The 26,219-nt window shown below is 37.5% G+C and overlaps 2 protein-coding genes and 1 long non-coding RNA gene across 8 annotated transcripts in view; 2 read left to right on the plus strand and 1 right to left on the minus strand.

Moving 5' to 3' along the window:
- The window catches only part of osp (myosin phosphatase Rho interacting protein outspread), a 92,096-nt gene that overhangs the window by 55,236 nt on the left and 10,641 nt on the right, over nucleotides 1–26,219 (minus strand). For 4 of the 6 annotated variants that reach the window (XM_017170691.2, XM_017170690.2, XM_070283945.1 and 1 more), the window contains exon 1: nucleotides 15,696–16,799. The exons of the other annotated variants lie outside the window; for them this stretch is intronic. In XM_017170691.2, coding sequence (XP_017026180.1) covers nucleotides 15,696–15,905 — 210 coding nt within the window. In that variant the 5' untranslated portion in view covers nucleotides 15,906–16,799. Of the gene's footprint in view, nucleotides 1–15,695; nucleotides 16,800–26,219 lie in introns of those variants that run through there. 6 annotated transcript variants of the gene reach the window in all.
- Nucleotides 420–24,949, plus strand: LOC138928017 (uncharacterized). Its single transcript, XR_011444468.1, has 3 exons — nucleotides 420–491; nucleotides 24,578–24,716; nucleotides 24,781–24,949. It is a non-coding gene; the product is annotated as an uncharacterized lncRNA (long non-coding RNA).
- LOC121502475 (probable E3 ubiquitin-protein ligase bre1) lies at nucleotides 18,271–20,107 on the plus strand. The gene is made up of 2 exons (XM_041776118.2): nucleotides 18,271–19,866; nucleotides 19,925–20,107. Exons 1-2 carry the CDS (start codon nucleotides 18,448–18,450, stop codon nucleotides 19,934–19,936), a joined length of 1,431 nt encoding a protein of 476 aa, XP_041632052.1. The 5' UTR covers nucleotides 18,271–18,447; the 3' UTR covers nucleotides 19,937–20,107.

Genomic DNA, 26,219 nt, shown 5'->3' on the forward strand with positions numbered 1-26,219 from the left:
GTTTCGAGGAAATTACATAACATTTGTAGGCTTGAGCGCAAGAGTTGGCCAAGGCACAGTCAGTCATAGCGCGAATTAATGAAGTGGAAAATAAACGTAATAAAATAATTTACAAGGCGGTGAACTGAAGCGACGGGGCCTACCTTTTACTAGCCGGAAAATGAAATTAGCATTGAAAAGATTGAGACAAAAGACGTTGACAATTTTCCAAAAGTTACATAACCATCTTCCCGTCTTCTTTTTTTGTTTTGAGGTTTTTAATAGACGAAAGATGAAACAATAGAAGCTTTGGCCGTGGCAAGGTTCGCCTGGTTGTTCTGCCAAATTACTTAACAAATTGCCAATGTCACACTTGTTAACTCGTTTCGATTTGCTGGGCAAGAAAGCAAGCCCCCAACAATAAAACAATGACTTTTGGGGAACTTTTGGCGTTGAACAATGGTAATTTTTTTTCCCGAAAAAATGGTGTGAAATTAACATTGGAAATTTGAGTAAGTAAACTAAGCTTTCTGTGGTGGAAAGGTCATTAAACTGTGGATGTAAAGTTGTACATGTTTAAACAAATAAGAATGAATCATTAAATATTTCATATTAAAAAGTCTAGTCGAGTTCATATCCATCAAAAGCTTATTGTTGAAATTTTCTGTTTTATTTATAGAATTTATTACTTTTTTTAAAGGTTTGACTTGAAGTTTTCCTCTGCTGACCATTTAGTTTCTCAGTTTGGGAAAAGAAGTGGAAGAGGCGGAGACACTCTTCACTTTTCAGCTTTCTTCTGACGCTATTATTGCTTAACACTTTACCCACTGAGAAGCCTAACTGTCAAAGACAGTCTGAAGCGGAAATAGGTACGGAGGAGGAGCGGCGGGTACTCAAGAAAGTATGAAATGGGGGACGAGTTATACGCGTTCTCAATGAGCTTTACAGTTAAATGTGTTTATTCCATTGTATTTCCACCATTATCATAAACACATTGAGCCTACGAAATGGGAATGGGTCAAAACTCCCGCTCTATTTTGGCCACGTGTGCAGCCCGGGCCCCTCGCTCTAGCCACTTGCTCGGCCCTTCCTTTCGACACGTTTTACCGATCGTGCCAATAAATCATTACGTTTGTCTCCATCTCTTTTTGCACAGCTAGCTGTATTTTAGCCTGCTGCCCGCCAGACAAAGCCAATAAATCAAATTGCAACCGTCAATTGCTGTTAATTTCTTTGGCGTTGCAAAAATATTTTGTATTCATTTTTTTTTGTTTTTATTTTTGTTTTTATTTTTTTTTTTTATCTTTTCGGTTTGGAAAATGTATCTACGAATATATTATATATATGTGCTTGTGTGTGGGTAAAATTCATAAATTATTTATTGCTAAAAAGCAAAATGTCATAAGTGTCCGTCCGTCCGCTCGTCTCTCTGGCATATGGACACTGTGGGAACCTTTTGGCTGCCATTTTGCTGCCTGAGTTGGGTATTTCTCCGTTTTGTTGTGTCAATTGGCACTGGACTGGACTGGACTGGACTTGGACGCTGGAGAGCCAGCGAGACCAGCTGGGCAGCTTTGTTAGTCATGAGCTCCAGGTTCCACTCAGGCACCCGAGCGAGCGTATATTTTGATGTAATGATTAGGGTGGGTTCAATAAACCTTCTTGCGGCTGATCGTGGGGCAAGTGGCATGAATTGAAATGATTGACCTAATGTAGTGAATTGTTTACACCATGGCTTAGAAATTTGTCTTGAGTATCAACATTTTGGTATTAAAAATTTAGGTAAAATAATAGAAATTTTAAATAGTAATTTCACGGTCTTGTAGCCTCAACACTTTCTTTTATGAGCGGCGCACAGTGGGGTAAAAGAGGTCTAAAGTGTGCTCAAAATCAACCATTCTTGATCAGCATTAACAGTCCAATTTAGGTAGCTATTTGTATCTTTTAAATTTTTTTTGCAAATGCTTTCCAAATATATTAGAATAACTTTTAAATACAAATCTTTAAGGCAACACTAATGTTGGAATATTCCATTAAATTAAATAATCATCCCACAGTGCGGCGTTTCAGTATTAAGAAAGCATTCCCCAAGGTTCTATTTCTTAGAGCAACACATTTTGAAATTAATTGCTTCACATCTACCGGAAAAAAACCTGTTAGCGCCGTTCTGGAAGGCTTTTGAGCCCTGGAGCCAGGCCGCCAACCAAAAAGGTCAGCGTTTTTATTGACCCAAAAAAGGCAACAAACAAAAAGCAAAACAAAAGCAGAAACATAAATAACTTCAACGCCAACGCCAAGCCAAGTCCGGCGTTTATTGTGGCAACAAACTTGAAGAATTCACCCAACTGTTGATATTTCTGAATTGTCTGGGGAGAGGTCATTCAATAGACGGGGATCAGCTGATAAGACTCCAGTGCCGACGTGAGTTTCTAGGGGTCCCGTCCCCCCATCTATCTGAATCGTAGCTGTCAATTTGAATTAAATTAAATTAATTTGGATTTTATGGCTTATGTTAATATGTATTTAAGGGCTCTAATTGAAGAGCCACATCCGATAAGGCCGGTCAAATGTTGTGGGAAAATAAATATTAAAGATAAGCAATTGAATATGTAAATTGGAAAAATAAAACAAGGAAAATGTTGTTCTTTAGTAAAATATTTAGATTAACCAACTATTTTTAGAAATCAAAGTTGTTTTTGTGAAAACATTTTTATAATTAATATAATTTTCTGAAAATAATATACCCTTTCACTAAGGTATTCCAATTATTAAGGACCAGCTCTCAAAAATGCCGAATATAATTAAGTTTTCGTGTTCTTAGGGGCCATTTTATAAAATTGTTACATGTTACTTTTGTAAGGAAAAAATGTATTGGTATAGGAAGGGTTGAGTAAAGATGCTGGAATATCAACTCGAGAAGTAATCATAAAAATTTGCATAAGAAAAACAAAATCTGCGTGTAATAACAGTAAAAATGCCTTCAAATAAGAACAACCGAAGACTGAAGCTGCTCGGGAAGTAAAGAGTGCCCAGAGGAGAGTCGAGTACATAATAATAATATAATTTTCTATAATAGAACTCAATGTGCTGAGTAAGGGGAGATGGAGGCCGAACAGACGAGTGCGGCAGATACTGATTGAGGGAACACAACAAAAACAACAATAATAACAACAACAACACCAGAGACAGAAGCAGAACATACAAACACACAAGACACACACACACACGAAAAAGTTCAACAACCTTCTTCTCAAAGAAGAAGAAGAAAAAGAGCAATAACAAAAGTGGAAGTACACAGAAAAAAATATAGCGATTGATCAATCGAAAGGAAAAGTGCGATGTAAGATATTGGCAAACATATCGGTCTTGAGAATTTAAATATCGAGAAAATATTGATGTTATCGATAATATCGAACAAATATTCAAAAATGTTATTGAATTCATTCCTCTATTATTCCTCTAAACAATGGTTTATTATTTTTATCAAATTTGTTTTAGAATATTATTTGCAATAAAAAAACCCGATGTTAATATTTTGCAGTTTTTTTATAAAACAATTGCTAAATTATATGTATATTTTTTTCTCTGTGTAGGGGCGGGGGGCAGAGAAAGAGAGCGAAAAAGATAGAGGGGTCAGATGGGTGGGGGATCTTCGAACGGGAGTGGGAAGGACAGGGAACCCAACGGGCCGATTACTTCACTCACACCACACGTTCGAAGCATCCACATCCACATCCACATCCACCATCGACATCGACATCGATGTCGATGATGATCGCCGCGAAGAAGACGAGGAAACTCAAGAAGTGCAGGAAGATGAAGAGGAGACGCATGAAGGGGGGACTGGGGACTGGGCTAAAATTGCCAAGAAAAAAGGGCGCCAACAACAAGAACGGTACCTGGCTTTATGGCTGGAACTTGAAGGGAATCTTGAAAATTTCACAAATCAAATCAAAATAATTTACGCAAACGTTGAGCAAATTGTTTTTCTTACACACTTTCCAGATGGTTATTGATATATGAAGACAAGGGAAGAGAGAAGTTCATACAATTTCCAAAAAAATAATAATAATAAGAGAATAATTTCTTATTTACCAATTTGATTAAAAAAACCATTCGCCGCTCTTCAGTGCTTTCTATTTGTGAACTGCAAAACGCGTGCATTGAAGTATCTTGTATCCGATGGATACGCTCACACGGATACGGGCCATTCTATTACCTTGCCCCTGGGTTGTCAGTCATTTGAATTTGCCGAAGATTGCGCCATGAACCGTGTTACGAGCACTCATTCACACTCATTCGCATTTACTTGAGTCACATTTCCAATGACTTTTTGTTCGCCGACCGGCGCGTGCAAGAAATCGAAAATGACAGACAAAATGTACACACGCATTTCAATTCATATTCAAATCAATTGTCCAACTTCTCCATCTCAATGGACAACCGGGCTGCACCTAGACCTTGTCAACGGATCGATACCAAAGCGTAAATTCAAAAGCCCAACTCTAACAAACAAAGAGAATTAAATATTTTTTTCTAAGATTTGGTAAAGTACAAAATAGAAAACAAAAACTTTTGAAATTTTAACATTACAAATTCACACAGTAAATCTTATTTAACTGTAATTTATGTGAGTGAAACATGTATTGCATTAGGTAACTTGCTCTTCTAAAAGATAAACCTTTCGAGTACGAAATTACAAATTGATTAATTGCAGAATTGCCGAAAGTACTAGGTAGTAGTAGCCCAATTTTTAGTGTGTTTACAGTTCTTGTTAACACATAGCAATGTTTTCCATCTCGTTAGTGGACTTTTATGTGGTTGTGTTCGCTTTCCGTTACTTCTCATATTGCCTTAACAAGCCCCCAAAGACCATAATAATCTATCTAAGCGAATTGAATGGAAATAAAGTGGGCCACACACACATTTGTCATACGGACACAAGTAGTTGTTACTGCCACATTTGTCAACCCAAATGAAAATGAATGAAACTCAATGAAAAGTATCGAGTGTGTGAGTGAGTATTCGTCGTATGTACGACCATATCAAGTCAAAGGCCAAGCCCACCTAACGCCTCAAAAGTGAGTTGGACTTGGAATTTCGATGTCAGACTCAACCTCAATTAGGTTTGTCGTCGCCGGGCCAAGATATAATGATCATGTTAAATGCAAAATAATTTGATTACTTATTAAAAAAAAAATTACTTAATTTTTGTAAGAGAATATACGGACCAACTGACTTTCACACGAAATTCAGCTGATGAAGCGACAACATTAGCCCAATTCGCTTTCATGATTTATTAGACTTTTTCTAGGTTCTGCAAATTATTTTTCTGTTGTGTTTCGAAAGTGGCAAAGAAAATTAATTTCTATTCTCTTTTTCGCGGAAGTAGGTTAATAACTTAAAACGCGTCGAGAAAATAAACACGTAAAGAACCTAAAGTTATACTTTTTCCGAATGCTGAAACGGAATACTATATTTCAGATTTCGTTTTATGGAATCTTCAGTTAATTGACCTTTAATTGATTCGAGTTTTCTTCCTAAAATAAATATAAATAAATAAATAATAAAATATAACAAACATTATTTTCTTTTCTAATTAAGTGCCGTTGTTTGTTATTTTTAAATTGCCAATAAAAACGTTTCAATCTTTTATTTGGCAAAGGCTGTCCTAAAAGTTGTTTATCATTGTTAAATGAATTTATATAGAGCTAATGGTTGGCCATAAAAAATATTTTTACCAGTAAATATATAAACATTAGACGACTCGGGTTTTTTACTTTATAAAAGCTTGTAACAATTATTAATTAGCAAATATATACTTCAACATTTTTCGAGTGGTTTAGTTTATATATTTTTATTCCTAATTTACACATCAGCTTAATTTGTTGTTCATTAAAATTATTAGACAGAGAAAACACGAAAATACCAACTTTTGAAGTCTCGCTAATTTCCAAACATACCCCTTTCCAGTTTGTATCTTTCGCATAAACGTAGAACATTTTATGATCTTTCATTTTTATACATACCTGAAACGAGAACGAGAAAAGAATCGTAGAAACAAATTAGTAAAAAGATGTGAAATCGCTATGTACGTGTTCCAAGCCCCCAAGGTAAAAGTGCCGGAGAACTGGCTAATCACCATATGTGTAAGCCAAAACCCATCATCGGCCTCATCGGCATCATTAGCATCATCAGTAGCATCATCAACTCAACTCAACTCGTACGGACAAAGCCAAAGTTCTTATCGTAAATGATTCATAATTGTGCAAAAAGAAATCGTGTTGTTCCCTTTTGTGTTGTGTTTTTTGGGGTTAAATATTTGCTTTCGAGAAATATTATTATTATTTAAAGTTTCAACAGCGACTAGATGGCTCCGAAATTGCCTATTAGTGGCTGGCATGATAAATGATTTCGGTTTTTTTTTTGGGGGGGAATAGACAAATTAGGGCCGCAATTTTCTTGCTGCCTTTGTGTGTGCTTGTGCTGTGGCATGCCACACACAACAATGGCAATCGGTACCCAAGCCGAATATGGCCAAACAAGAAATATATCTAAAATATCTTTAATTAAAAGTACAAACGTACAAATTATGCAAGACGTGCTCAAATATGGCGAACACCTAAATATTTTATGACTTGATAAATTGCACGCATATCGCCAAGCCAAAAAATGCCACAGACAGCAGATACTCGCCAAACACATATCTGAATCGGGCATATCGGTGGGCCTGTTCTTTCACCCACCAGCGTACATGATATCTCCGAGCCGAGCTCGCCCATTTGCCGCGTTTGTCGCCGGATACCGAGCTTGAGGCAGCGGCAAGCGGCATTGCCAATTCACAACGACCCACGTACTGTGGTAGGCAGAAAACAAATCGAAGACAAAACATAAACATTGCAAATTGTGGGTGACTGGTTCGCGGATGAAGCGTTGGGTGGCTCGGTGGTTGGGTAGTTCCAGTACACCCACCCATTGCCGTCGTCACAGCATGCGGAATCGCAATGCTCATTAAAAATGCATTTTTTCCTGCTTTTTGGTCTGCGAAAATTGGACAAGGGTTTTGACAATTTCTTGGAGTGAAATGGCAGCATGAGTAAACGTTAGATTTATTGCATGAATAGTAAACGAACTTACACATTGTTAGATGTTTTTATTTTATCTTAATTTTATTTTGGAACTTTTTTTACCTCAGGGATAATGCTATTTAATTTAAATATTGCCCCCATAAAATCGTTTTTAAGACCAATATTCTTCATTGAAATTACTTGCGAATTTATAAATATCTTTTATAGGTTTCATAGCCCAAACATATAGCCTATACAAAATTCTTGTCTATTTTGATCTTGCAGCTAGGCAAACAAAGTTTTAACCTACTTTGCTCTGAATTAATTATATACATTTAATCTTTTTGTATATAAACTAAATTATAATAATTAATTTACTTATAAATAAAGTCAAATTCACTTTCGATACACGTACCCTTCCCCATCACTCTTCATTTGCATTGCAGCCGCCACATATTTGCAGTAATTGCAGACTGAGTTCGCGCTTTTTTGGATACCAAAGCAACAAATTTATTTTGTCTAAATGAAATTCCCCTCGGGGTCGCAGTGTTTCCTATTTTTATTTTTTTTTTTAAGGCGCGGCTTGATTTTTTTTGTTATTTCTGGGAGGGATAGGGGCTATGTGCTGAGGGTGTCTGCGCAGCAAAGCAAAATTATCATGTCCACCTACGTAATATAGCACATGCTGTAGCAGTGTTTGTAGTCACCTAAATTATTGGTTATAAATAAATGCTTTTGGCTTTGCCGTTTGCACGGAGTCTGTGCCTTGTTGTGTATTTTTGGGTTTATAATTGCCAATTTTTTAGGCTTCTTGGATTTGCCCAAGTTACCCCATGTGGAAGCTCAGTCCAAATGTCTCGTGTCTGAGATCAGGCCGCGAGATCTTCGAAACCTCCATTGTTTTCCAAAAGCTGTTTCCAAGAAACAAACACAAAAGCCTCTGAGCTGAGTTTTACGCACAAAAAATCGTCGGAGACGGAAAGGCAACCAAATTCTAAACTGCCAAATAAATGGAATGTATTTTAAATGATTTATCTAGACGCGAAGCTAAAAAACAAACAGACGGAGGAGAGCATAAAACTGAAACTTCTACCTGGAAGTGCTAAAGCTTAGCAGCGCTATAGGTCGTTCCCGGCTTGTTTCCCCACCTGCCTGCGGATTCCGATTGAATTTCGACTTGACTCGACAACAGCTCAGCTCAGCTCGATCACCTTGACCGCACACTGAACACAACAACAGGTAAACAAAAACAGAGAGATCGAGAGAGAAAAGGTGTACATATTGCCTAAGATATGCCACGGCTTCGAGACGAGCTGAGCCCGAAGAAGTACGCCAATAAACAGCTGAAATTGTGATGGACACTTTAAATAAATACATTTTATAATAGTTTTGGCAAATTTATGATTTTATAATTTTTTAAGGCGATTTCCACAGTTCATTCTTCTTTAAGTTGAACTAAGATATTTGATATTATATAATTTTCAATTTTATAAAACCTCTATAGAGATAGAATTTATTCCTATGTATTAATAACAAATCACAAGACTGTTTTAGAGCCATCAAATTATTAGTCTAGCTGGTAGTTTTGACAGGTGATTTTCTGATTAATAGGTTCGCACTGATGTTTATTCATAAATGAGCGCCTTAACCCTCAAAAAACCTGACTTACACAGAAAAACAGATTTATTTACCTCGCATGTATTATACAGGAAATTAGCATTTGATAGTTAATTGCAAATGCCCGAGAGGCATGTGTTGTGGTTTTTATTTTTTTCAAAAATTGTATATTCATGCCTGCTGTTCTGGTGCTAAAATATGCGCCCCAATAAAGATTTGGCCAAAAGCAGCCAAGGAGAGAGAGAGGGTGATGGGGGGAAGTCTGAAAATTATGGCATGCAGTTGGACCGCGACCGGTCCAACAATTTCAACCGATTTGTGTTGTAGCTTCCGATATCGTGCAAATTACTTTCCAATTAAACAGCAATTTCGAGGAAGAGAAAGAAGAGTGGATGGAAAAAATACAAGTTGCAGTCGTGGCAAAATCATAATTATAAACTAATTTGAAATCAAGATGCCCTTCTCAACACGTCATTATTTCAGGAAAATGCCAAGGCGCGAGCGCGATCTCCATTGCCTGGAACCTCTCCTCCACTGGCCCTGTCTTCGTTTTTATCGCCGGCAATCTAATGGTGTTTGCCGGTGTTACCCTAGTCTTATTCCATCTCTATCTCTTTCAAAGTGAACCGTGCCCAGGGGCAGGTGTAAAGATGCCATAACTCAGAAGATCTCACAGCGCGGCATTTGAACTGGAACTTGGCCTGCGGATGAAGGTGGCAGTGGGGCTGGAGCCGGAGCTGGAGCCCAACTTGGACTTGGTCTTGGGGCATTGTGTCTTGATTGAGTGAGCCCGGGAAAAGAGAATAAGAATTCAATTATGCAGCAAAATGTCACATGGGGCGGCTGGCGAAGGGAACAATGGATGGATGCAGGAGTTCCAGTCCCAGTCCCAGTCCCGGTCCCGGTCCCCTCTCATTCTTTGCTGATGATGGTTGATGTATGAAGTGGCAAAATCGTTGCAGCGAGCAACAAGTGGATGTGGATGTCGGCTCTTCTCGAGTTGCTTTCTTAGTAGAATGCTGATACTTGGTAGATGGCTAGCTGGCTAGATGGATGGCTGTAAGGAATGGCATGAAACTGCCTCGGCTTCCGCACAGAATTAGCTTTCAATTTAAGCAGAGGGGGAACAGCAGGGCTTTCGTGTGTGTTCATAGTGGTCTTTATGAATAGCAGAAATGTGGTACTAACTCTCATATGCAGGGGTATAGTTACTTTAACCCACAGTACTTGATCTCTAAAATGGTTTCTTAATTAAGGCGTAACGCAGAGATTGAATATATTGAAATAAAGATGTCGCCGAGAGTTTAGAGACTAAGCTGGACTTCAAAGAAACCTTAACTGAATATAAAAGAGGAGAACTTCTGCTGACTTTTATAAAGAAATCTAATAGCTAGGGATGGAGAGATAGAGATAGAGATGAATCCCAAGCTTGGTATAGAAGAGGTAGCAGCTGCAGAGATGAAGCTGTTGGCGTTAAGAAGTCGATTTGATTTTCTGCTGCTGTAGCTGTGGCTGGTAGAATGATTGATGATTTGTTGGCTATGTATAAAGATAAGGTTGGCAGGCCCAACAGCCGCCGAACAGGGCAAAAAGATCGCAACGCAGACAGAAGACTTCAAAGAAAGAGCAACTTTGTGGGGCATTGTCTTGGGGTACCTGGGCTCATGTTTGCGAACTCCAGAGGAGTTCGTGCTGATAATTGTGACACGGCGTCATGCAAAAAACAAAACACAAAAAGAAAGATTGTGCGGAATGGTGATCCAAAGTGCAGACTAGCTTTGGAATAGGCAGAGGAATATGCCTTCAGTTAATTGCAGTCCCAGACGGCCCACAAAACAATAACAGTATTCAGGCATAAACCTATAAAAAGCCGCAACAAATTTAAATAGATAAGCGCATTTGACAAATGGGAAAATCTTTCCTTTTAGAATAGAACAAGGATATCTTTTACACTTTATAATTAATATCGAAGGGGAAACCCTAATGGTTACTTTATGCAAACAAAAACTTTACAACATGAAAGATAACACATCCGAAAGATTAACAGCTAAAAAGCCTGTGTGGTAAGAGCTATGCTGAGCTGACTCAGAAGCAGAAGAGTTGACTTCTCTTATCTACCTGACGTAGCTTAGAATGCGCAACTGCCAACTACATAGTATCTTGCAGGCTGTCTGCTGCAGCTGTGTCTATCTGTTAGATACGTCTTTGTTGCCTCATTTATCGGGTCTTCGGCTTGTTCTTTTGTTTTCACACTTGCACAATTGTTTGCCTTGGCCTTATCTCTATAAAGTGTTACCTTGATGTTTAACAACGCAACTAGCTAGAGTTTAAGATAGTCAAGAGATGGTCCCAAATGCATTGCCTAGGGACTGGCGATTGGCGATTGGTGACTTGTGACTGGCGACTGGGAGGGTTCAATGCACTTGACTCCGCCGGAGAGCACAAATACAACTAATTAACCTACAAAAATGCAAATTTCTGCAACACACCCACTTCACATGGGTGTGGGAAAGGGGACCGAGAACAATTTCTAAGGCAAACAATCAATCAACGCTGTTGGCCACTTGAGCACGTCCTCGGCGAGGAGGGCTTAGGAGGCGGCTAAGACTGGCACTGCCACAACGAGGATACACGAACCTATGCCCAGGCCACAGGTGGGGGCTGCTGGAGGGGGTGTGCAGGATGGGTGCGCAAAAGTAATATTTATTATGTGTATACTTCTCTGACAAACAACACAAGAACCTGAAAGACACTGCGACCAAAAGGGCAAAAGGGGAACGGAACGCGAGAAAGCCCAGGGAATGAGGTCTCCGAGAGACTCCACTGGAGACCTGGACTACGCTGCGGCATGGCTTGGGTTAGTTTAGGAGTCAAGTCGAGTCGAGGGGCCTTGTCTCCCATGGCATGCTGCCAATAGCTCAATAACACCCCGGGGACCAATTGAGATCTTTTTAGTGGGATAGGTAGGCACCTAGGACACCGATGGCTTGCTGACTGAGACAGACAGTGGGCCAGAACTCCCGGGAAATTCTTAGAGAGTGATAGAGCGCGAGGGAAACTATAGAAAGAGAAAAGAAGAGAAAGGGGCAGAAGAAACTTATATTAGAAATAGTACTATATTCATTTGTTTGTACATCAAAACTAATTTAGTTCTCTTTCTGTAGAATAGGATATATAACACATACAAAATATGGCTTTATGGGAAATATAGGTCAAAACGTATATATTACTTTTAATATATTTCCATGTGTCCAAGAATTGTGTGCACTCTCTAATGCATTGTTTCGGCCCCACTGTGGTCACATGCCAATTGTTTTGCCAGACAAATAGACGGCCGCCGCAACAGCAAAAAGTCCACAATTACTGCCTTTGGGCCAGGGCATTTGGTGGGGTCTAAGTCTTGGTCTTGGGTCTCAGTCTTCGCCTTAGTCTTAGTGGGGTGCCCAGTCACGCGCCCGGGCACAACAAAATAGACAAAAAATAGCAAGTTGAGATTTTTTTCGGGGTCTTCGGGTGGATTTTGTGTTTTTCAAGAATCAAAACCGAAAGGCTGCAACCCGCTGACCTGACCTGTCAACATCACACTGCCCCCCATAAAAGTATGAACACCCTTTGCGCTAATATAATGGGTTCTGAGGTGGATGGGGCCCAGGTAACTAAAATGTTCCACGCCATTGACTTGACAATGCATTCCGACATCCGTTTTGCACCTCGTCGCGTTTCTTTAGCCTTTGTTTTTTGCCCTTTCCTGTCGCACCGCCAACTACAAAGGAAATCCCAAACGATAGGTGGTCCTACGATGCCCTCGCATCGCTTCCCATCCCATCCAATGCCATCTCCTCCTGTCCTCCCAGCCAATACTATGGCAAGGTAATCCGAGAGCCGTGTTAGGGACGCTTTTGCCGGCTTCATTAGCCTTCAAATCGGCGACAGACAATCCTACAATTATGGCCCAGCATTTATGCACTAGTCAAAACCCAAGGAGAAGACAGGCCGACATGGGCACACTGCAGAGCGAGAAACAAAAGCAAAAGTGCTGCTAAATTTAGAACCACCGACTATAGTCGGGAGGGGGACTAAGCCTGTGGGGTCTCTAGGTTGAGTAACCGCAAGAGGGGAGCGACCGGTACGAGCAGCAGAGGGATCGGTGCAGGGAATCGACTTTTCCCTGACGCCTTCTAATTGCTGCTCGGTGAGCGGAAGCCAAGAGTTGGGTTCTATTTTTACATGCACACTCACATTAGCCGCGGAGCAACTGCCTCTGCTGAAGGGGGAGCCTAATGTGGAACAAACTCAAGGAGTGCTCAGTCTGCACCAGAGAGGAGTGCATAATTCTCCGGCCAGAGACTGAATTTTAAATGCCTGAAACCGGGCGGATTCTTTGATGACAGCCATAACGATGTACAAGAGAATATTTTTAAAGTAAGAATGCCAGGCGCCATTTAATTCTAAAAAAGGTTTCTATTTCATACTTAAAAGAGAGAATATTAATTTTAAAAAAATTAATTAAAAGGGAGCAATAAATAGAGCTGAAGTCCATACTTTTGGAACATATTTGATCTTTGAAATGTCTACAAAATAATTATTAATGAAAGTCTGAACTAAGTTTCATTGCTTTAGAAATGTTCAAATATAAATCTTTTTGTTGAATTACGTTTAGTGTATTTTTAAAGTAACTGATAAAAGAAATACATAAGAATTCCAAATGATTACGAATTAAAATAAAGTAAATTCAACATAAATTTATTTTAGGAATATTTTTATAATTATTAATTTTAGGAAACGGTTTAATTGGATTTCAAGAAAAATAAGAAAGTAATTTTGAATCAGTTTTTCAAAGAAATAAAAGCAATCGATAAGACAGGAAACTAACAGTAGTTTCTTAGTTAGGGTGTTTAACCTTAAATCTGCCTACTTATGCCCAGCTCCACTTCCTCCACTTGTTGACACAGTTGTTCTACCCACTGGGCATATTGACTCAAATGACTTTCACACTCAAATAGTAAACTTTATTTTTTCTTTTGTGAACACTTGACTCCAACGCTCTGCTCCGGTTCGCTCAGTCCGGGTAATTCAATATTGTAACTCGAGTTATTTATAAATTAGGAAATGCGGCCAGGAACAGCTAAGCCAACAAATCGATCAACTAGTTCTCCGTTTTGTGGATCATTTACATGCCCCCTCGACATATTTCACGGCTGTCAAGTGTTGTTGCCCTCGTGTTTTTCGGGGGAGCTCTATCAGTTCTGGTTGTTTTTTATACTGCGACTTCCTCAATAAATATTTAACAATTAACAAGACTTTGGTGCGAGTGCTTGTGCAAATTTCATGGGGGTCATTCTGGCAGTTTTTTAAAGATCAGTCACGCAGTTGAAGCATTCTCCCTCACTGCTCATGGGCACATTAGATTTCTATTCGCACTTAGCCCACAAAAAGCAAATTTCGCCCCGGGGCATAGATCTCTAGCGGATCCGTACATTTTCGGGTGATCAATTAAACTCATTCCAATTTGGCAACCGAAAAGAGCTGTGCCAGAAATTGCTTTTGACAAACGCATAATTAATTTTTACAAGCCGATTCGCCACTCAAAACTATAAGCTGCTGTCACTGTTTGTGATCAGATAAAATATTAAGCATAATAAAAGATTTTTCGACCCTTTACATACGCTCGACAACTGCACAGCTAAGCTGTTCTACTTAAATAGCAACAAGAACAGCAATAAAAGCAAAAACAGATCACACATTATTAGGGTCAGATGTTTAAAAATACATTTAACCAGAACAAAAACGAGAGCATCACCGAAAATATGAAATAATTATTAATCAGGGCAAGGGAAAGGAGAGGCAAAAGTGCTTCAAGTTGACTAAATAGTATTGTTATTATATAATTTAACAACTCTACTATTAAATTTATTTAAACAATTAATTTTAAATTTTATTTTCGCATTATGCCTTGGTTTGTTCCTATCTTTTCTTAAGATATCTTTTTAAAAAATTGAGATTAGATATGGCTTATCTCATATTTCGATCGGGTTGACATGTGTCTGTACCCTCCGACATTCTAACACCTCAATTTGCATAGGTTTAAAAAAACCAAAAACCCAACTTTCCCAGTGTTAAACCCATTTTATAGATTTTATTTTTCTTGGCTGGTTGGTTTTCTTCTATGTTTTATGATGTTTTATTAAATTCAAATTCCAAAACCTATCATGGCATATAAAAAAGCCGGTTGTTCAACTCTAGCCTGGCCGGTTCAGGGCGTTGTTTTGTCGTAAATTTTTTTGGTTGTGACCCAACTTGGTCCCGGGTAAATACAATAAACGATTTTCACTTTTTCTTTTGGCGTCTTAGTGGGTTTTTATGTTTCCTACGCTTTGATTAGTTTTTGTTATTTTAATTAGTTTTCAGTGGCATTTTTTCGTATCGTTATTTTCTTTTCTCGAATTCTAAACCCCTGATTCCAGTGAAACGAGAAAGCGAGTGTTTTCCTTTGTTGTGCCGCAATTTTGTTTATTTTCAATATGTTGTTCGTTGCTGACCCTTTCTGATGCTTCATTAAACGAAAGTTTTAAGATTAGAAGATCGTTTTGCCTTCAGGCGAATGATGCTTTGTATAAAGTTGATGAATTAATCTGTCAAAACTCTTGGTTTTCCTAGATTGGATCATTACCTTAAAAAAAATGTGTCAACTTTGACAAATTCATGATTTAAATTTAAATTTTAATAAAGAAGTAAAAGAGAACAACTATTTGTTTTTCCAAAATTTCCAATAAAAATATATCCATTTAGAAAATATTAAAGCTTTATACAGATTTATGGAACTAAATCCCACTCCACACGACAATTTTAAGTAATAAATTAGGTTTAAGATCTTAAATGTCACCCTCAGATGGCTTTCTGTTGGCTTTTCTCTCATATTTTTCCTGGCTCATGACATCCAAGCTTCAAGCTTGACATTCCCTGCCTTTGAGGAAAACCCAAAAAAATTTCCCTGCCGTAAATTGTAAAAATTCAGTGCTTCACTTCACTTACCCTATTGCATTCCAAGGCGGACGCCGAGTGCTCCTCTCGCTGCCGGAAGCAGTGGCTGCACTTGCTCTTGTTGAAAATGTTCGGCGTGAATTTGCGGCAGTCGGCAGTGCGTGCGGCCCCCGATGCTGCTGCTGCTGTGGGCGTGGGCGGCGCCGATGTTGAGGGGGCGGCGGCCACTGTCGTTGTTGTTGTTATTGTGGAAGTTGACATTTCGTTCGCTTCGCTCAGAAACAAAAACACAAAAATGGGGCGATGGGGTCGCGGCAGGGGAGAAAAATAGGCAGAGGTGGAAAGAGACAGAGAGAAGGGGGTATAGAGAGAGAAAGAAGAATGCGTTCAAGCTCCCGAAAGTTGCAGCATGGCCGAATTTGACGTTGACACTATTTTTATTTTGAATTGCGATTCCTTTTTCCGTTTGCGATTCCCGTAAGGATGCTGCCACGCAAGGTGCTGTTACGTAACGATTCTGCAGGCCGCGGCTGCCACTGCCATTGTGTTACTCTTGTTTCCAGCTTTCAGCTCACTTTTCACGCCAACCGAGTTTGGGCATTATTATTATTATTTGCCTTTATCAGCGACTTTAATTTCACTGCGAATGTGCGGCACACAGGGAGCGAGAGAAATTATTCAATTTTGCTTTGCACTTTGATTCTTGGCTTTGGCACATTCACACACATTTACGCACAAAAAACACCGCAAACTCACGGATACCGCTCGGCACACTCAGATACACTCGCACAACTCGCAGGCACGCATACACACACCCGCTGCAAACCAGAGCAGAAGTTTGCGATGCTTCTTCTTGGCCTTGTTGTTGCTTTTCCACCTTTTGTTTTGTTTTTTATCTTTCTCGTGGCAGTAGTTGTTGTTATTATTTTCGTACTCGAACCCGGTGTGTTCGACTCGTAACTGTTATTAGTATTTTTCGAGCACAAGCGTTTTTTCCTCCGAATACCGCGGCACTTCGAGGCTTCGTTCTTGCCAGAATATTTGTATTCCGAGTTCAGATGTGCGGATTAGTCAATGGGAATGGAGAAAGAGGCAGCCGAACGAAGTTCGTACTTTTCGACAACAATCATCCGCCGCGTGGTACCGCTCTCATGAGTAAATTTTTTCGAACTGACTGTTAAATTGTATCGAGGCTCCATTCGTTCTGTCGAGCCATTTCTCTGCCCAACATGTTTGAAGTAAGCAGCTGATTGGATGTTAATATTATGGGGGAGGGCGGGTTAGATTCATAGGCCACTGTTCAAGCAATTTTTGTGGCAAAACGGTTAAAGTTAGCTTAAGGGGGTCTTCTCATTCAAAAGCCGTTTTTTGGACCCTTTTTAAAAAAATTCTTATTTGAAAACGCAAAGAATAATTGAAAACTTTTTTTATTTATTGTATTCAAAAATGTTCAAAGTAACTAAAAAAGTTGTTCTTGCCGCGATACGAGGGTTGTTCAAAGAGTAATGAGACTTCAAACTTGGTGGTCGAAAAAAAAGGTGTCGTCCTGGCGGCCACGATTCAGGGTCTCCAGAGCGTCCGAAATGAAAAATAAAAACGGGGTTATAATCAGAATTGATGTCATTTTCGGCTGACGGAACAGATTTTTTTTAAAAATTTTTAAAACAAAATGGCGGCCATTCAAAAAAAAAAAATTCGATTTCGGGCGTTTTTTTTGTAGTTTAGTGTAAAAAAAAAATAGAAAAAAAAATTAAAAAAAAAATCTGTTCCGTCAGCCGAAAATGACATCTATTCTGCGTCGATTCCACTTTGTTTCATGAAAATCGGTTGAGTTGAACTGGAGATATCATGGCCGCCAGTTCGAAAAACGTGGTTTCGAGATAAACGCGTTTGAAGTTTGAAAAAAGCTCATTTTGCATAGATCTTGCTTCACAAAAAAGGCCGTATCTTCTAAAGTATTTCGAATTTCCTTTTGGGGACATATACACACCATCCCAAGCTATAAATAAATGCAAAAAAAAAAAAATCGAAAAAAAAAGTTGCCCAATGAGAAGACCCCCTTAATAGTTTAAAACTATATAATAGCACAACCTTTGAACAATTTATGTTAAATTTTCCATTAAAAATAGGAATTACAGGGTATCTTCCAGGGATCGTATGCGTATACGTAATGCTTATTACATTCCCCAAATAAACAAGGATACTAAAATACATTGGCAACAGCTCCGGTCAATTTAACATTTTAACGTTATTTTTTCAGAGAGTGTAGTTATTTTTTTCTATATAACTTTAAAATAACTCTTATTTTATAATTTGTATTATAAAAATTATAACTGTTACGATCCCTGGTATCTTCTCAGTGCCCCTAAAAAGGTTCGTTTGGTGTCTAAAGAATCATCCAATGCCAAAGAAGTTTATTGCATTAGTTTAAGGATAAATGCCCTTAGGTGAATACCTAGTAGTGTAGGAACATATTAAGACCACCATGTATTATAAGTGGAAACATATTAGGACCACCATGTATTATAAGTGGAAACAATATTAGGACCACCATGTATTAGATCGATTGTAAATAAAGTAGGTTATCGATAGTTTGTAATGACATATGTATATTGAGGGACTGCGATCACTACTTTTGGTCGGCGTCTTTTTGGCAAAAGAAGTGCGTACATTTCGGTGTTAAATAAAACAGATAAAAACTAAACTATACAAAGGCCTACAATATTCAGAAGTGGTCTTGAACACGCCTTAAGTGAACTGTGTCATCATCATCAAATTAACAAATCTGGAAATACACACATACATGCCATCGACAAACTTAAAAAATTTGCTTAAAAAAGAATTGCAATTTTTGTGCGTCGTGAATAGTTTGGATGCTACCGGCACCAAAAATATTCTGATTTGGAGGTTGCAACAAATAGCGAAACCACAAATTGAGCAGAGCGTGCTGAAATTAAAAAGTAATTGTGAATTTACTAAATTCGACGAAATGGAACATTCGAGAAACCTTTCGAATGGGACGAAAAACGACGCCACCATTTCGACAGAAACCAAGAACAACAACGTAGAGAAATGCGACGAAGGAGAAGAGAGAAACAACGAGAGTGGCCAACAGAATAGCGAGAGACGAGAGAAGATGCAAAATGAAGATGGCGACGACCAGTACAACGACGAAGAAGATGGAAAGGACGACGTAAAGAAAATCGACGACGTAAAGAAAATCGACGACGTAAAGAAAATGGACGACGTAAAGAAAACCGACGACGTGAAGAAAAATGAAAACGTAAGGGAGATAGACAACGCGAAGCAAGATGGAAATGGAAACAACAACGTAAGGGAAGCGGACGAAAAAAACAATGGAGATTTTAACGAGTCCGGAAATATGAAAGAGCAATGCGATTTAGACGTTATTCTACAACGCTTTGAAATTTTTAAGAAAGATGAAAAAATACGTCAACTGGAGAAAGAATTGGCTAATATTAAAAACCAACAAAGTTATGCAGAGGGTACTAGAAACAAAATATCTCTGGAAATGCTAAAGGAACTGGTATACGTTTTTGAAGGCGACAATAAATTCTCCAACTGGCGTACAATGATCAACAATGTTCGGAAAATGTACAACGTAGATGACGATGTGATGCGAGCGGTAATCTTTAACAAAGTCAAAGGCAAAGCATTGGAGTGGGTGATTGCTAATCCTACGCTAATGGCAGAAACTGTAGATTTTCTGCTAGATGAAATGGCCAAACATTTTGAAAAGAAAGGGTCTAAACTTATTACCAGGAAAAAACTTCAATTATGCACCTGGAAAAGAGGAAAACGCTTCGACGAATATTTCCAAGAAATGGTATCTCTGGGAAATGAAATTGACCTGGATGAAGATGAGCTGATCGAGTACATGATAGCGGGAATTCCGGATGTAAATCTTCGGAACATGGCGAAACTCCAAAATTTCTCGACGAAGACCGAAATTTTAGAAGCATTCATCGACATCGAGTTACAATGGACATCATCCATACAACGAAACGCACAGGAACAGAAGGGTACTGAAAAAACTCAAAGGCGAAATGTTAAGTGTTACAACTGTAACAGTTTGGGGCACATAGCAAGCGAATGTCGAAAGCCGAAACGAGAGATGGGTACTTGCTTCGCTTGTGGAAAACCTGGACATCAAGCTAAGGATTGTGAGCAGTATAAGAAACGAGATGAACAAAATGAATATGTAAGTTATATGAAAGTAATATTTTTATCGGATACTCATTGTAAACCCATTTTTATAGAAACACTCTTAGATTCAGGAAGCCCCATAAGTTTGATAAAACAAGCATACGTTCCACCGCAAATACATTTAAGGAAAATGAATAACAGAAGTTTTGTTGGAATTAACAAAAGTAAACTGAAGATTTTTGGAAGTGTAAAATGTTTAATTTCTTTTTCAAATAAAGACATATTGTGCGAGTTAATGGTGGTGGATAATGAATCTATGGGTTTTTCGATTATTTTGGGTAGAGATTTCTTAAAACAATGCAACATGAAACTGACTATTGGAAAGAGAACCGAAGAAGCTGTCGAAGAAATTAATATTATGGAATTGAGTGAAAATAATGACACGGATATAAAAGTCAGTATTATAAGTGAGGAAAAATGTTCGGGAAAGAATCAAAAACGAAGTATAGGAAAAGAAACAGAAGAAAAAAGTTTTGAAAATCAAATATTAGCAATTGAGTATGATATTCCAGACGAGAAACATGAATATAGTATTGGAAAATCCGTTAACTACAAACAAAGAATAAAGTTAATTAATCTTATTGAGAGTGGTTATATAAAATGCGCAAGGCCAGTTGAACCGAAAATAAAAACTGAAATGCAACTAGAGGTTGAAGATAACAAGGCATTTAGTAGTGCTCCTAGAAGATTGTCCTACGCTGAGAAGTCCAATGTTCAAAAAATTATTGATGAGGGTTTAGAAAATGGTATTATACGAGTTAGTGAATCCAAATATTCATCTCCAATAGTATTGGTTAAGAAGAAAACTGGTGGTTTGAGAATGTGCGTAGACTATAGACGTCTTAATAAACTGACTACAAAAGTAAAATATCCTATACCATTGATAGACGACTTGCTAGATGGTCTGGTTAACAAAAGAATATTTACGAAATTAGATCTGAAAAATAGTTATAACCATGTATATATGCATCCTGATTCAATTAAGTTTACTGCTTTCATAACTCCACTAGGACAGTTTGAATACTTAAGAATGCCATTTGGATTAACAAATGCACCATTTATATTTCAACGGTTTATAAACAAAGTGTTTGAGAAAATGATAAGAGAAGGAAAAGTTGTAGTATATTTGGACGACATAATGATTGCTACACGAGAATACGAAGAACATATAGCAATTTTGGGAGAGGTCTTTAAACTTTTGGTAGAAAACAAACTTGAATTGAGAATGGATAAGTGCAGTTTTTTAGAAAATGAAGTAACATATCTTGGATATGTTATTTCAGAAAGGGGTATACAGGCAAATGAGGAAGGAATTCGGGCAATAAATGATTTTCCAATTCCTACTAAGGTCAAAGAAGTTCAGAGTTTTATAGGAATGTGTTCCTATTTCCGGAGGTTTATCAAAGACTTCTCATTTATTGCAAAACCGCTTCACGATTTGATGAAAAAGGACAAAAAATTCGAATTTGGACTAAATGAAATGGAGGCGTTTGAATCATTGAAAAGAAAATTATTAGAAACACCAATTTTAGCAATATATAACCCAGAAGATGAAACAGAGTTACATTGCGATGCAAGTGCAATTGGATTTGGGGCGATATTATTACAAAGGAAATGCGACGGAAAGTTTCATCCAATTTTTTACATGTCAAAGCGAACCACGGAAGCAGAATCTAGATATCATAGTTTTGAATTAGAAACTTTGGCAGTGATATACGCGTTGAAACGTTTTAGGATATATCTTCAAGGCATTCCTTTTAAGGTTGTAACAGACTGTAATTCGTTAAAGTTGACTTTACAAAAGAAAGAACTAAACCCGAGAATAGCAAGGTGGGCATTAGAGCTAGAAAATTATGATTGCGAATGGGAACATAGGTCGGGAAAAAGGATGCAACATGTTGACGCATTAAGTAGGTGTAATACAATTATGGTTATTGAAGATAACACATTTGAGGATAATCTACTTATTTGTCAAAGTAAAGACAAACAAATAATTCGACTACAAGAAATGTTGAAGGAGAGAGAGCATAGTTTTTATGAAATGAGGAACGGAGTAGTTTATAGAAAAAACAAGGATAACTTATTGTTTTATGTTCCAGAATCAATGGAAACTCACATTCTTTTTAAATATCATAACGAAATGGGACATTGGGGAACGGATAAAGTGGCAAATATAATAAATAAAAGTTATTGGTTCCCAAATATGAGAAGTAAGATAGAGGAACACATTAAAAACTGTCTTAAGTGTATTGCATTTACGGCTAAGAATACGAGACAGGAGGGTTTTCTTCATTCTATACCGAAAGGAACTTTGCCTTTTCAAGTGTTACACATAGATCACTATGGTCCGATTGAAAACAAAAATGCTGTAAAAAAACACATTCTGGTAGTAATAGATGGTTTTACCAAATTTGTAAGATTGTATCCAACAAAAACTACGAAATCAAAAGAGGCAATAGATGCATTATACGATTACTTTAGAGCGTATAGTCGACCTAAGATCCTTATTTCGGATAGGGGAACATGTTTCACATCACAAGAGTTTGAGAGTTTTGTTTCGGAAAACAACATTGAACACTTAAAGGTTGCGACAGGGTCACCGCAGGCAAATGGCCAAGTAGAAAGAACAAATAGGGAACTGGGACCGATGATAAGCAAACTAATAAATACGGAAGAGAATGAGCAATGGTATAAGGTACTGTCTGATGTAGAATTTGCTATTAATAACGTATTTCACAAAAGCATAAATGAATATCCGAGTAAAATGTTATTTGGGATACGACAAAAGGGGAAAGTTATTGATAACGTGAAGGAAAATATAATTGAGAGTGAACAAATTAAAGAAAAGGTCAATTTAGATGAAATTAGAGAAAAGGCTAGAGTAGCACAAATAAAAGCACAAGAATATAATAAAAAATATGTTGATGCCAAACGCAGAGAACCACACAAGTACCAAGTAGGGGATTATGTTATGTTGAAAAATTTTAATTCTACAAGTGGAGCGTCTAGTAAGCTTATTCCGAGGTTTAAAGGACCTTATGCAATCGCAAAGGATATAGGGAATGATAGATATTTAATAAGAGATGTAGAAAATTTTCAGAAAACGCAAAAACCATATGAAGGGATATGGGCAGTACACAATTTGAAGCCTTGGATTGATACAGAAGGAAAAAATAATAGTAAAGGAAATGAATTAGATATAGAAGAAGATGAATTAAACATAGAAGATAATGAATTAGATGTAACGAATGATGAATTAAATGTAAATGAAAATTGTGAAAAATGTAAAGATTATAGGGACAAGGAAGAAATAAAAAAAGAAACGAGGGAAAAATGTATTTATAGAATTAAACCTAGTTTAAGAAGCAATATGAATAATTATATATGTAAAGATAATTGTAAAAATGATAATGAAGATAAAGAAGAAAAGATTGAATATAAAAGAATAACAAGAGCTACGTCGGCAAGGATCGGGAGATCCTAAAAGTCAGGACGGCCGAGTTGTAGGAACATATTAAGACCACCATGTATTATAAGTGGAAACATATTAGGACCACCATGTATTATAAGTGGAAACAATATTAGGACCACCATGTATTAGATCGATTGTAAATAAAGTAGGTTATCGATAGTTTGTAATGACATATGTATATTGAGGGACTGCGATCACTACTTTTGGTCGGCGTCTTTTTGGCAAAAGAAGTGCGTACATTTCGGTGTTAAATAAAACAGATAAAAACTAAACTATACAAAGGCCTACAGTAGCATTTTTTTAAATATATTTCTTATATTTTTGTATCAAAATTTGAAATCAAAATCCCTATGTTTAACTAAATAAATACATTTATGTTATGTTGAAATGTTGTTCGTCGAACATGTATGATGGAGCCTAGTTGGATGCAACTGTGAGAGCATGAGAGAATTGTGGCTATATATGTACATATATTTCCGATTTCCATTGATTTTCGACAAAACCAGAAACTCTCTTGGATGTTTTATATTTACTCTTAAACATTTAACATAACGTAAGGAACCTTAGACATACACAGTCGTTGCCAAAATAATAGTGCGACCTGCCTCAAGATTTAAAGCCTGTTCTCTTATTATTTCTGAGCCAACTACTGAAATTTCCCGCTTATTACATGTATAAAACATAAAATATTAAAAAATTTACTGATTTTGTGTATACAGAAAGATAACAAGTTTTAAGAAGTTTTATGGTTTATTTTGTTAGCAACATTTGCTGCAGCCGTTTTAACAATAACATGAAGCAACAAGTGCAATAACATTTTTCAGTTAGTAAAATGTAAAAGAGAGTATAAAATATAGCGACTGAGAGTACAGAGCGCTGTTAAACTGTAACAATAACAGGTTGGACCGAAATTCAAATGTCATGCGAATATATCTGAGATTTTTGGTTATCCCATACCCCTTTTTTAATTTAAAAATTAACAAAATTAAATCAATATTACTCTTCTGTTTCCCCTGAACTTAATATATCTGAATATCTACTGATATCTGGTATCTGTTAATGGTTTAACTGCCAAAGATACATTATTATCTTTGAAAATTTCAAAATTCAATTTAAATTATTAATTTAGTTTTACAATGTACCTTATAAGAGCACATTTCTCCACAGCAACATGTTCCTGAGTACCTCTTTTCTCTTTTATTCTACCATCAAAATGTGGTTTCGCTTCCGACAGATAATTGATGAGTTCTTTGACTCCTCTCCGGCACTGGAAAGTTATGCTGGTGGAAAAATCAAAGCCGGCAATCATATCGCTTCACAAACAATTTGTTTACGGTTTCCCGCGGCCAGAGAACACAGGAGGCAGAAGAGCGGTAACAATAACAATAACAATTAACTGCACGCTTCATTAACAACCTCGGACAACAAATTTTCAAGTGCGAAGCAGAACCATTAAGGGAGTGGGAGCGAATGGAAAATGAACCCTTTTCAGGCACCTGGAACAAAGCAAAAGAGAAGTGGGAATAAGGCAAGAGAGAGGGAGAGAGTACACTGAGGGAAATTGGAAATAAGTTATTTTATTTATACTTGTTTAATATTCAAATTTAAAAGGATTTTGATGTGGTTATTTTTTCTTATATAAAATATGTTCTATTAACAGATATATTAAAAGATTATTTTCAAAATAAAGAAAAGACACAAAAATTGGTTCAAAAAATGTACCTCTTATTATAAATTTGCTAGTAAATTATCTACTTTAGTTTTACTTTAGTTTTTTCTTCATAATAATGTAAAATGTTCTATTACAGCTCATAATTCATACATAATCTGATTTTAAAAGGATTACTCGTAGTGTAGCGTAGAAATTGATTAATTACGCTTCTCCAGAGTTCTGACAATTAAATGGAGTGTACCTGCAAGAAGAGGGTAAGTTGCAGGAGGGAAATGCATTCGATCAAATATTTTGACTGAACCTTCTAAGAGGCCCCATATAATGAACATAATGTGCTTCATGGCGTCATCTTGGGAAGACTAATGTGTGGCGCTGATGCCCTTAACCACGAAGGGGGAGCAGAGGTAGTTTCCAAAAAACTACTTGACATGATTAAAAGTTGGAAAATGCCTTAAATACTACTTCTATATAAGTCAACAAATTTTAAAAATTTATTTTTTATTTTGTAATACATTTTTGAGCGTATTCTGCCAACGAAAATTAAGTGTTTATTAATTACAAATGTATAAAATTGTAATAAAATAAAAGAATGCAATATTTTCCTTTAATCGTTTGAAGTAGGCATCCTTTTTATCAAGCGAGCCTTTCATTTTTACACCCAGTGTACCCTCAATTTACAATTCATTTACAGAAAGGGAGAGTAACATAGCCTAAGAACCGGCGAGTTCATTGACCACCAAGGCTACTACTGTGTCTGGCATTTACGGTAATTAGTTGATTTCGAATTTGTGATTCGGCTTCGAATCCGGCTGGGTCTTGTGCAATTGCCGAAAATGCTTCGATCGCCTTCGGTTCTGCTGGCTGTTGTTGCAACTGTTGCATTTGCCAGCTGCCTTGCAACAAAACATTGCATGATAATGGCTTCTTTTTGTGGCCATTGTTGCTGTCTCTGCTGCTGTTGCTGCTGTTGCTGTTTTTGTTGTTGTAATACCTGCATAGCTAAAAAATGCATTACCGCATATCGATTTCATCGATGGCGCGAGAGAGAGGAGAGGACACACTTGGTGTGTGTGTGCCAAGCTAGCCACCGCCACCGCCACCGCTCGTTTTCCACATTTTCCACTCTCATTCAAATGTCAATCGAGTCACGAAATGAGTTGTCCCCCTTAAAGCTCGTCCCACTGCCGGCACTCAAAATGAATTC

This window comes from Drosophila kikkawai, chromosome 2L (assembly GCF_030179895.1).
Source record: "Drosophila kikkawai strain 14028-0561.14 chromosome 2L, DkikHiC1v2, whole genome shotgun sequence".
In the NCBI taxonomy this organism is placed as follows: Eukaryota; Metazoa; Arthropoda; class Insecta; order Diptera; family Drosophilidae; genus Drosophila; species Drosophila kikkawai.